This window comes from Podarcis pityusensis, assembly GCF_964106645.2.
Source record: "Podarcis pityusensis genome assembly, chromosome: 8".
Taxonomy (NCBI): Eukaryota; Metazoa; Chordata; class Lepidosauria; order Squamata; family Lacertidae; genus Podarcis; species Podarcis pityusensis.
The window spans coordinates 37,101,473-37,114,810 of NC_138033.1; the positions used below are offsets into that span (position 1 = coordinate 37,101,473).

At 44.8% G+C, this 13,338-nt stretch overlaps 1 protein-coding gene across 1 annotated transcript in view; it reads right to left on the reverse strand.

Moving 5' to 3' along the window:
* Positions 1-8,778, reverse strand: part of GPI (glucose-6-phosphate isomerase) — a 31,590-nt gene extending 22,812 nt beyond the window's left edge. The window contains exon 1 of the mRNA XM_081017029.1: positions 8,546-8,778. Within this exon, the coding sequence (XP_080873155.1) occupies positions 8,546-8,664 (119 nt within the window). The 5' untranslated portion in view covers positions 8,665-8,778. The remainder of the gene's footprint in view (positions 1-8,545) is intronic.
* Positions 8,779-13,338: the final 4,560 nt, after the last annotated feature.

Sequence of the window (13,338 nt, forward strand, 5' to 3'; positions counted from 1 at the left end):
TAATGATTTGTGAAGGAAGCATGTGGAATAGTAGGGTTTTTATTTTGAAGGCAAAGGTAATTCATGGAGAAAGAAGAGTTCATCCCTTCTGCTTATTTACATACTAATCCTATTTGGGAATTGTATAATCTAATCCTCAACTGTCTCCAAAATATGTGGGCTTAGCTAGCCAGCCAGCCCAAACATGCCCGTTCAGCATCATAGGCTAAGGCTGGAGAGAGTTCAGAGTAATATGAGAGAGCTATCCCTTCCCACAGTGTGTACACACATTTGCAGATTTACAGTGTTCAAAGCTAGCCAGAGCTCAGGAAAACACCAATGGCAATGGCTACAACCCACATTCTAACACTAGCCTTGGATTGCTGCAATACAGAGGTGGGAAGGAATTGCTAATTAAGAAAATGCAAAGTTGACTCTCAGTGGGGCAGGCTGGAAACAAGACACTGGCCATTCAGGAACACAGGTAGGGAGAGGGTGCCCCAGTTTTATTTCCACAGCTGGCTTTGCAGAACCTCCAGGACGTTTTCTGAAGCCTCCCTTGACAGAGCACCTTCTGCTTGAGCGCCCATCCTGCAATGCAGCATCCAAGAATATACAGAGCAGCTACTCAGGTGGAAAGAGATGAGTCACGCAGGCAGCAGCCATGAGTCCACAGAAGCATAGAGTTGGGCCAAGTTCTTGTGTATATTTTGCCTCCCCTGATCTGACCAGAACCCTTGTTGCCACAGTTTGAGGGAAAGTAAGAAACACCTTTACGGTGCATTCGGATACAGGCCACAACCCACTGCAGGAATTTCCTACACACACACACACACACACAGAGAGAGAGAGAGAGAGAGAGAGAGAGAGAGAGAGACAGACAGACAGAGAGACAGACCGACCCTAGGAGAAGTGAAAGATTCTGCCACACCAAGCTAAAAAACTCCAAATGGCACACACCCCTAGACACACACTCTGAACAGAACTTTCTGTTCATCCTCTTTCACAAGCCCTATTTCAGCTTCCCAGTGGATCATGTCCCTTCTCCCACATGCCACTTTTAATGGGGCTCAAAATCCACTATTTAGCTCCATCTCAGTTCTGCAGAGCTTGCACTGAAATGAATGGAGCTTCACAACTTATTTCAGAGTTGTGTGCAGCAGTGGCAGAGGTTGCTAGAATAAGGCTGTATGTTGGACATTTGGACACACACACATACACACACACACACACACACACAGCCAGATGCCAGGCTAGTTGGATCTACTAGTTTATTAAAACGCCCAAGTTCTATCAACCAGAGTCACATGCAAAAGGGCACACTGTTAGAATTAAATAAGCACGCTCTGAACTTAGGAATTCCTTTTCTGAACTTGTTCAGCTGCTCCACACAGCAGTCTAATCCTGGTTAGGCGTATTTATGTCAACAGCCTGATTTAGGTGGGGGAATATTGGTTTGTGGTTGCTACTGCTAAACAATTGGGAGTCAGAAAGCCTATAGCAAAACACCCAGAGATCTACCTACTGCCCACCCCTATCTAAAAAGGTAGAATGCCATGCCTGCTACTGCTAATCAGTTGACAGGACTAGGATTGACTGACCATAAGTCTGACCCAGTGCAATAATTTACGCTCGAGCCAGATGCTTAGGAACCTGTAATATTTTTCTAGCTTTTACATTAAAATGTTTACATATCACAGAGCATTTTTTAAAAAAAAGTGATTTCCACCTGCAGTCTAAAGTGATAGTCAAAAATTAATATATTGCTATTTCACAGAAAAATATCAAAGTGATTTACAATAAAAATTGTATCTTAACAAGCAGTTTACAATAATATATAAAACGAAACAATAAAAACAATAGTAATTAAAATCAGACATCAATCAACTCTGTGGAAAGATGAATTCTGAATTGCCCACATATGCCTAGTGGAATAGTGACGTTTTCAGTGTTGCAACTGTTCTGAGGAGTGCAACACAGATGATGAACGAGGGTTAAAAAGTAGAGAAAAGCATGCCATGTAAGAAGCCACAATCAGTGGTATCTAATCCCAAGGGCGGCTTAGCTGGCCACATCTGTCAGCAGCTAAAAGTTCATGACAGCCATCTAGAATGGCTGCGATAGATGGTAGGAAAAGGGAAGTGCAATTAATTTCGTTTTGTTAGGACATCCTTGCTATGCTGAAAAATAGAAGAGGCACATTGAAAATGGTCTCTGTCTAAAACTAGAGCACCATCTTGCTGGCCTACCTCTGGTGAACCATTGAATGCAAGTCCAAAATAGGAAAGAAACAAGCCCCAACAAACAACAAATTTTTGATTTTGAGCAAATGGGGTTTGGGGACAGGGGAACATAACACACTCTCTGCACAAAGGTTGCTCAGGGAAGTCCCTGCTCCAAAAGCCTTCTCTGTAGACTAGCATCCATTAAGAGTAAGGTCATTTCAGCAGTTGCTGTTTCCTGAAGGCAGGCCATGGGGACTTAGCTTTTCAATGAGTTTAAGCAAGCAGTGAAAGGCTAGAATATCAAACACGGCCTCCGAGACGCCTAGGGTGTGTGTGTATTCTGCATGCCCACACAGCTAAGAAAAGTAAACTATAGGTGAAATATAAGAGGAAATCAATCTTTTAGTGGCAGGCTCCACTCTTTGTTTAGACAAGCCTACTCAGATATTTAGAATGTTAACATGTGCTTGAATCTACTTTTAGCTTGTCATGGATTTAAATTATTTTTCAACAGTAACTGTTTTTACATTTTTACTTATTTTATTGTTTTATTCTTGTTGCAAACAGCTTTGGAGGTTTCTTTACGTGATATAACAAATTATGTGAAATACCAGCAGGTTGAGAGGCAGGGTGCACATCACTCAAACTATCCTTCCCTAACCTAGTGGCCTCCAGATGTTTTGGATTACAATTCCCATCATGGCTGGGATGTGGAACATTTGGTGGCCACCAGGTTAGGGAAGGCAGCTGACTTAAAACAAAAGCCCTATACTGGCACTAATGGGTCAGCGGAAGGGATAGCAGTTCAGTGTGGTTTGAAGATTAAACTGTTTTGGTTTATTTATCAATTATTCCAGAATGTATCAACTGCTCTATATAAGCCTCAAATGGCGCAGAAGGTGGCTTGAAGGCAGGGCATCCTATAAAGCTTTTTCAGCTTCTAGGCAAGTTTCTAGCTCAGCTAGCCACTAATATCACTCTAGCAGCCCAGCTTCTTGCATGACATTCAGCAGCATTTTATTGGTTCCCCAAAAACACCACACACCCTGGAGGCAGTTGAGAATAATTCCAGGGATGGGCTCATTTCAGCCTTGCAGAGTCTATTTTTACTATCATCCCCATGGTGCACCGATGCATTGTGACAGTTGAAAAGGAAGAATGCATACTCAAAGCCTCTTTAACATAACAAATCTGCATTAAGAGATCCCATGAATGCCCACCTCGCCCAAGAGCACAGATCCCTTCTAGACCAGACAAAGCTCCATCTAGCCTTTGCAAGAATCTGGGCAACCAGCCAGGCAACTAGGTGATCTTAATACCGGGATGGGCAGGAAGCAGAACATGACCCACCTGCTACCTTTCAATGAACAAGATTATTGCACACAAGGCCCCAGAATTTGCAAGAGAGAAATGCCTCCACAGGTGTCTCAGAATGAAGCATTCACACAACATGGACAGATACACATTGACACTCAAGCTTCCAACAGGTACCAAACAGTTACCTGATTAAATCCATTGCAACTCACCACCCATCTGCTTGTCTGCAGGAAATAGCTATAGTCTCTTCACCCCGTGCAGAAAACAAGCTAGTGGCAACTACAAGGCTACCAATGGCTAGTAAACCTGATGGACATGCTCTGCCTACACAATCAGAGGCAGTAATGCTTCTGAACACCGCTTGCTGGAAACTTCAGGAGGGGAGAATGCTCTTGTGCTTGAGAGTTTCCCACCAACATCTCAGTGGCCACTGTGAGAACGGGATGCTGGACAAGATGGACCATTGGCCTGATCTTGCCAGGGCTCTTCTTGTGTTCTTAAGGCACAGAATCACGGGCTACTAGTTTCCTACAGTATTTTTTTCCTTTTTAGATCTAAATAAAGGTAAATTACACTTTTGACTTGCCCTGCCTTAAAATATATACAGTAACCCACCCCTAAAAATAATTGATTTTGTTGACGTGTAACATTTAGGCAACACCAAGTCCACTTTATTGAGTTTTGTCCCTGATCAAGCATTTTTGTTAACTACTTTTGGCACCTAGAGAAGTTATATGGCATACATAAAAAGTCAGCTGAATAATATGTTACATTAGATTGCTACCAATTTATTGCAGCAAAAAAATTCATGATGATTCAAAAAATTTCCACAAGACTCCACCCCAATCACAGTTCCTTACTCTCAGCAAAACTGAGGCACATAAAATCACCCATATTTCCATTTTACAAATGAAGAAACTCATCTGAAATCAAACCTTCTAGCTACCATTAAGCAGGCATTAGGAAACAATGTGGGGCACTGGGTGGGTGGGCTGTTTCTTTAGAACAGTCACATGAGAGATCAAAAATTGATCTGATGCTCAGACGTGTTCACTTTGCAGGGAACTCTACAATAGGAGGAATAATGGCCAGTCTGCCCACTATCTGCTCTTCAAGTGCTCTGAATGAAATGGAATCGAGTCAGGCCGCTAAAATAAAAGGTACCCTGGATAGGTGAGCATGGGAAAAATCAACCAGCCATTAGAAAGAAATTATTTCCTTCCATTATTTTTAAGGAAACTGTGCCAGTTCAGTGGTTCCCAAAATTTTCCTTGACTGGGATTGCACATTCCCAGATTGTGGTTATGAGCACTGGACTACCTGGGAGGCTAGAGTTCAAAGCTCTGCTGAGTCCTGGACCTCACTGAGTGACCTTGGGTCTGTCACTGACTCTTAGTCCCTAATCTACTCCACAGAGTTGCTGAGAGGATCAAATGGAGGGGAGAACTATATTGTACACCTTAAGCTTCCTAGAAGAAGAAGAAGAGGGAAACGAATGTAATAAATTATGTTTCACAGAACAGTGTAGATCAGAAAATTACCTTTGTCTAATGACCAGTAGGAGGTAAACGTCTTGGTGCAACTGTAAAACCTACCCAAAGGTCTTTCTTTTTAAGCTGTTAGGTAACTCTTGCAACAAATGCCAGCCTTATGAAACTTATTATGAACACACTCAGGGTAACCAAGATATTGCTTTGCATGTCATTTTACTGTTAAGATTTTACAAAAGTTTAAAATGAAAGCTGCTTCATGTGTGAGAGACGAAGTGATGATGCTTTAAGTTACAAAAACCTTATATTATGAAGGCTGGGAGGTAAAGGCCAATCGCAGGAGGTGCATACGATACCAGTTATCACATGCATGATATGTACATCTGTGACACCAGTGCAGACACATGTATTTCAGTGCATCCACATGTGGATAAAAGCAAGCAATCATGTGTGAAGCATCCTTAGGTGATCATAGGGCTAGCCATTCAGAGGCAAAAGGCTCATTTAACCAGGCCTCTTCATCTAGATCCGGGATCTCCTACCTTCTTAGGCCTGTGGGCACATTTGGCTTTTTGAGCAAGTGCCACTGACCCCACACCCTCCCGTCATTTTTCACCCTCCTCACCTGGATCAGCCTCCCCACAGAGAGACAAATAGCATGTGCACATACGGAGGGCCATCAATATTGGTGTTACTAATATAGTACTTGTGACTATGAGTGTCACTGATAAATCAAGAGGTAGACAGAGATAAAGCTTATTTGCCTATTATACTTCAATGTACATTAGTACTATGATGTTTGAGCCTTGTTCCTCTTTGTTTATGGAGTGGAGAAGTCATCTACTTCAATCAATTGCTATGAAATATGGAACCTCTATGTGCAGATTTTATTTGCCTTTTGAATCTGCATTTGTATTTCATTCTTTATAGCTTTTATTGTGTTGTTTGCATTGAAAACTCCAATAAAAATTATTAAACAAACAAACATAGTGTGTGTGCGCGCGCACACACACACACACACACACAGTCTGGGTAAATGTCAGATCCAGTAAAATTTGGCTGATCCTTCAGAAGCACATGCAAGCACATAGAGCTGAAAGGGAAAGCGGGAAAGAGCACCAGGCTCCCCTCCCATATGCTATAAAATAAGGAACATGAACTCTGGATGCTGCTGGGGTCACAGATGACCTGTTTATTGAGCTGCCTTCCATATTTGCAGGGGCATTAGACAATGCAGGTCATCTGTGGATTTGTCTGAAGGAGGCTGGACAACGATGTTAATACAAGTGTCATTCCGCATTTTTCTTATAGCAAGAAGTCCCTTATTTGTTGTGCAGAAGCTCCAAATCAGCTTTATTTCCACAACCTGATATTTGCCAGGATGCGACTGAATCCCACCTGAATAGTGGAAGTGCCCTCAAATAAGGAGGCAAAATTTCCACATTAGAGAAAGATGAGGCACTCATATATGCTCTATGTCAGGAATAGACAGAATCAGATGGAAACCAGGAGTCACACCACTTAATTTCCATTTTAAAGCACAATCATCGCCTAGTCCTCAAGATATAAAGGCAGAAATTCAACCTCAAGAGGAAACATTTACAGATCATTTTACTGTCCTAAGCCATATGACTAAACTTAGGGCAGATTCCACAATGTGCAAAATGTCATCTAATGGTCTGCCACTTATACACAGGTAGCATTATTAATGCCACATTCCTGAAACTTTTCCTGGTAATGGGGCTTGCTTAGATAGGATTGTGCTATATATAAAGGAGTAGAAGCTGAAACAAGGTGTCAATGGACAAGAATTTGCTCCCTGTTTTTAAAGAGGAAATGGAAACTAGAAATAATTCTAGTTGCTTGGAAACGATGGCAATGCAACTGACTCTGGTTTTCAACCCACTCCGCAACTCCCAAAAAACCCCAATTGCTAAGTTTCCCTTTGCATTTATTTTGCACATGACAGAATCAGTCTCCTAATTTGGGCTTCATTTGTGGACAAATTGTGAAGCAATCTTGGTTGTGTGCTGCAGGCGTCTTCTGTTACACCAGCCACAGCTCAGCAATGGAGAGCCCATGCTTCCTATGCAAAAGGTCCCAAGTCCAACCCTTTTCAGTAAATTGTCAGATAGCAAGTATGCCAGCCTTCCCCAACCTGGCGCCCTTTCCAACTGTTTTGGACTACAACCCACATCAGAACTGGTATTAAATAGGTTTCCTTGCTGGGGCCGATGGGAGTTGCAGTCCAAAAGATCTAGAGGAAGTTATCTGGCTGAAGGCCTTTTTCTGGCTAAGACTTGATTGCTCAAGGGGGGGGGGGGGCTTACTCTGCCCACAAGTCAAACACATAACAATTTGAAATGAAGCCAAGTAGTTCACCAATCAGTTTCTATTCTTTCCATACCAACTTGCAAAATCTGGCACTGCAGGATCTTAAGTTTCAAGTAATTACTAAATCACAAAATGGATTCTTTCAGAGCCACTCCAAAAAATCTTAAGGTGATTTGTCACAATTTGTTTAGAACCAAATTTCTTAGCTGTCTTTTATTATTGAGAGCTGGACAAAATAATAGCTGTAACCTGGAACTATTTTTATTTTTTTAAATGGCAATGCTCATCGCTTCCCCAGCCCCCTTCCCCTTCAATGTCAGGGAAACGTGCCATCATCACTCCAGCTCCTGGCTCCTCAGTATGGAAAAAGTGGAGGAGCCCAATTCTGAGCGACAACCTGGAGCAGGTGAGAAAGACCCGAAAGGTCCACGTGCACAGCAGTTTGAGATGCTGAATGAATCTGTTGCACGAGTCAACGGGCAAGCACAGACGACGGGCAATGAATGGCACGCCCGTTCCCCACTTCCCCTTCTAAGGGGGGTTGGCGCAGTGGGGCAGGAGTTAGGGAGACCAGCAGCAAGTGCCAATACTTAACGATTCTAGACTCTGTCCCCAACCTGCTCTTTGCTCAGCTCCATTCGGGCACCTCTGAGGAGGAGAAGGAATGGGGCAGGCAAAGCCGTCCCTACGGCTGGTTGTTAAGTAAGCAAAAAGGCAGCCGGGAAAGCAGGTGGGTGGGGGGCTAGCCGAGGTCGGTGGGGCAGTGCCCCCCTAGGCCCGGCCTCCCCTGGGTTGTTGGAGGAAGAGGCGAGGCGGCTCGCCGTGACTCAGCAAGAGAAGCCTCCCGCGCGAACGGCCCACAATGCCCCTCTCGCTCTGCCGGCAGCCGCGGCTGTGCCTGTCCGCACGTAGCGCGTTGCAAGGAGGAGTCAAGGGCAAGCAGGCGGGCGGCCACCGGAGCGGCCCCGACGGCGCGCCCGTCCTGCCTCGGGGCTACAGAAGATCAGGCGAGCCCGGAGCTGCTTTTGCAGCGCGTCCTGCGACTCGGGGCCCGCTTGCAAGCCGCCGCTTCGCGGGCGGAGCTGCCCGGCCATCGCAGGTGCCCCTGTCGAGAGACAAGTCCCGGCGCGGCCAGAGACGAGCAGCAGCCCGCCCGTCGGGCCCCGCCGCGTGCGCGTTCGCCGGGCGCGCCGGACCGACCTGAACTTGCTGAAGCGCTCCGGGTCGGCCTGGAAGAGCTGTCGGAGGACGAGCTGGGCGCCGTGGGCCTTGTGCCAGGCGGCCAGTTTCTGGAAGGCGGCGTCGGCGGAGAGAGCCATGATGCCGAGTGGCGGAGCGCGTCGCGGCGGTGGCGGGCTTAGCGAGCGGGAGATGCGGGCGCCGAGAGGGAAGCGGAGGCGGAGCAGGAGGAGGCGAGGCGGGCGGAGCAGGCGCTTTTGAGCAGGAGGCGCGGAGGGCGGGCGGACCGGCCCTCTGCCCAGCAGGCTCCGCCCCGTGGCGAGCCGGCCGAGGAGGCCCCGCCCTCGCGGGGAGAGGAGGCTGCCGGGCGCGTCTCTGATGGAGTGCCCACCCGGGCAGCTCCTCCTGCCTGCCTGCCTGCCTGCCTTCCTCCGGGGGAAGGGGCGAGTCCAGGCAGTCCAGAAGACATCCTTCCACAGTGGCTGATTTGTGATTTTAACTTTTTAACGTATGGTTTTTAGGTACAAGTGTTGTAAACCACTCTGATGTTTTGTCTGAAGAGCAGCATATAATTTTATCTATATATATAAATACTAAATAAAATAACAGTGATTCTCAGGGTAGTTGGATCAGGTGGGCAGGGGGAAGCTTGACCACCAGCCTGGTAGCATCTCTGCAGGAGTTGCTCCAAAAATACACACAGTCACATTCTACAGCTACGCACCCACCCCTAGCCAAATCTGCTCCAGCCTTCAACAAAACACACAGGTTCCTAGGTATTAAGTAAAGAGTAACTAGAGATCGCTTCCTACTAGGCAAAGGTTTTAGGGTGGGCACACGCCTTCGTTTCCAATCAGTGCATGCCCTGAAATTTCCTGCTGAAATTCTGCATTTTCCAGGCTGTGACTCCCAAAAAACATGCTCCCTGCCTTACTGGCCCTTTTCCACCTGTCCTGGTAGAGTGGGGCCCTGACAGGCTGCTGAAGAGGTCAGAGACCATCTTGGCTGTCTCTTAGTGCAGACCCAGGTCATCAAGTCTGAGCTTCCACAGCCGCCAGCCGCCATAAACCACCATTGGCAGGATTGGCAGCAACAGCAGCATATATGTTCTATTTTTATTATAATATTTTGTTCTCTTCCTAATTATGCTGTTTTAAATGTGCATTTTATATTTGACTTCCTTTAGTAATATTTTCTCTGGAAATGTTTAAGATAAGTTTGTTGTTCACTTTACTAGCTTAGATGTGTATTTTGTAGTTGACCCCCTTTGCCGTTGATCTCCTTTGTAATGTTTTAATTTGAAATCTTTAAGATAGCATTTTAGTTTCCTGTTAATTACCTTGCTTTGAATAATGTTCTTCAGTAATGTTTTATTCTGGATTGTTTTATTTGATGTTTTAATGTAGATTGTGAACTGCCTTGAGATATTTTTTTCCCTAAAAAATATCAAGTGGTAAAGAAATAACATTAATAATAATAAGTTAATACCACAAATGTTCCAGATTTTTTACTTTTTTGTGCTGCGGTGCAAGAGTGTCCCTCCAGATGGGAACATAGGGAAGCATTGCAGGACAACTAATAAAACAGAATGATGTGTGGACAGTCCGGTATAAATCCATCACTAATGCACTATTATTGCATCAATGAGATACTGTATTGCTGAATACACACACATGCACACATGGACCCCAACGGCCTGGTGGAGTTGCTCTCAGGTCCCGCTTGTGGGTTTCCCATAAGCATCTGGTTGGCCACTGTGAAAACAGGACCCTTTGGTCTCATTCAGCAGGACTCTTCTCAAGTTCTTATGACTGAAGCTGTGGAAATCAAGTGTCATGGAAACCTGTTTGCTGCCACCTGCTGGATCTGCTTTACTGCAACACCCTCAATTCTTGTATCTTGCCAAGTACCAGTGGTACCTCGGGTTACATACACTCCAGGTTACAGACGCTTCAGGTTACAAACTCCGCTAACCCAGAAATAGTACCTCGGGTTAAGAACTTTGCTTCAGGATGAGAACAGAAATTGTGCTCCGGCAGTGCGGCAGCAGCAGGAGGCCCCATTAGCTAAAGTGGTGCTTCAGGTTAAGAACAGTTTCAGGTTAAGAACGGACCTCCGGAACGAATTAAGTACTTAACCCGAGGTACCACTGTAAAGCAAAGTGTGCTTATCCAAGTAAAATATTGTCTCCTGGAGTTACCCGTGAGGGAAGACGAGGATGTGGACTTGCATTTACACATCTAGACATTAGGAGGAAGTGGGGAGTTTTGAGCATCATGGTATATGTGTGCTGTTATTTTTGTTTATTTATTCCAATAAATACTGCTGTTTGCTACATCTCATGTGTGGGTAACCTGAGCATCCACAATGAGGTCCCAGGTTTAGCTAGGTGGTGGCTTGACTCAGAATGAAGCAAAAGAAAGGCTTGTAATCTTTAGATTCCCACTAAAACAGCAACAGATTTATGGCCCATGGCACCCTCTGCACAGCTCTTTTGGGGGTCCCTATTTGTTTTCCTAAATAAATGTGACTATGTCAAAAAATATGACCGAGCTAAATGCATAAGAATGAGTTCATTACTAACAAGCCTTTTCTTTTTTCCCCTTTTTACTAGAATATTATTAAACAGCACTTTTTGTTTCTAGTTAACTATACAGAGAGAAGTAAAAAGAAAACACTCCCCTTGATCCAAAAACGAACTTTATTTAAAGGCCCAACATGAATGAAAATTCAAATATTATTGTCATAGATGGTCATAGATGTCAAATACTTTTGAATTATGGTAGAACAGAGGTGCTTATTTATTTTATTCTTGTAAGGGTGCTGGCAATATTGTGCCCTAAGGAGTTAAAATTGAGACATGATTCAGAATTATAAGCCTCATAAGTAAATGGTGTGAGCATGCAGAGAGCGATTGTAGCTACCTCCCCAATATCTCTCTTTGCATTTGATAAGATGATTTCACAACAGTAACTTCAGTTTGGAATATAGACTGCTTGGAGGGCAGGATTCAACTAAACAGTTATGCTAGTGGGAGCAGGGCAACAAGTCATGCTAGCACAATGGGGCTTTCTGCCTTCTTCCCCTGCACCCTCCAATGGCTGCACAGTGGCAGAGGTGCGGTGTATTGAAAACTCCCAGAACAGTTTGTTGCATGGGGAGAGATTGATCCATTTGGCAAGCAGAAATGATGGGATGATGGTATTAGCAGGACACTGAATTCCACCTATTGGGCTGTAGCCAGTGCTAGTCCTACTCATGAGTAGATAAGTGAATGAGCATGACTAACTTAGGTCCATTAATTTCAATTGAATGCAACCCTTCATTGCCAGGTATGGGATACGTGGAATCACAGCTATTCTTTTATGAAAATACCAAGGAAGAGGAAGAAGAAAGTGGCTTTAGCACCAACAAGGGCGGGGGGCATTTTAAAAACAATAATTTGTCAAGCCATTAAAAAGAAGTAAAAAAATTTTAAAAACCAATTTATTTTACAAACATGAGACTCACAGTGCAGAGACGCCGATCTGCCCCCCCCCCTGCAATTTTACTGTGATTACGTAAGTGACATCAGGGTTTTATTTGCTTTACTTCAATAAAAAATTGGAAAAATAAGCATAATGCATGCCACAGCAGCACACATAATGTGTAGTATTTCCCCCCTCCCTCCCTCTCTATGTATACCATTTTTACTATTAAGTGACATCAGGGTAGCAACATTGCATGACGTGGTTGGTGCGAGGATTTTACAGGTGCAGAATTTGCTGCATGCAATATTCTGTTCTGGCCAGCAGATGCCAGTGCAGACTTGGTATCAATACAAAAAAACTCCAACGTGCAAATTCTGTTTTGTACATGTTCTCCGCATATCATAATCTTGTCTGTGTAATGCAGACAATGCAGTCTGTCTAATGGTGTAAGCCTTCTGAATAAATATTCAGTTTTAGGTTCTGTACAGGTTTCAGCACACAGGTAAGATTTTTAATTTCCACAATTAAAACAATATACAGTAGTTGTAACTCAAGTCTGATTAGAAAATAATTAATAATACTAATAATGATTGGGAGGTGTTACTGGAGTCTATGGAGGGTCATGGGCTGCATGTGGGTACCTAATGGCTTTGAGGCAACCAGGTCTAGCATATGCCCACTGACATTATTATGCTCTGCAAGAGCTTGGAGCTGCCATAGCCCATCCCAGCATAGATCAGAATCTGCCTCTTGCCTTTTGTAACTCTCAAAGAGTTATTATGGGGTTGGGGAAGGCCTTGAGGCCTCTAGGTCTGGCTGAGGGTCAGGGCTGGGCCCAGAACGTTGCACCACCCTAGGCCAAACTGAAAAGGCCACCGTCCGCCACCTGCCTGCACACACACTGCCCAAAGCAGCCCAGGGAGTAGGAGGTGTGTGTCAACAGGCAAATCTGTTTCCTGAGGTGACTGTCTCATCCTGCCTCATGGACAGGCCAGCTCTACTGAGGGTCCTCCTAATAACCGGGTCCCAAACGATTTGCAAGATGAGCACCAGGAGGCTGCGGTACTGGCAGCAACACTCGTACTGTTTCCTAACAGCAAACTAACTGGGTGTCAGGGCCCAAACGGCAAACACATATGCAACAACACAATGGCCATGTTGGCTGGGGATGATGGAGGCACCAGGTAGTGGAAGGCTTCTCTAAGTCGGTACATTAAAAGCATCATAGGAACATCAGAAGCTGCTTTATCTAGCTTCTGACCTTGGTTCAGCTAGCTCCATACTGGCAGTAGTTTTCTATGGTTTTCAGACAGCCCCTACCTGGAGACGATAGGGATTGAACCC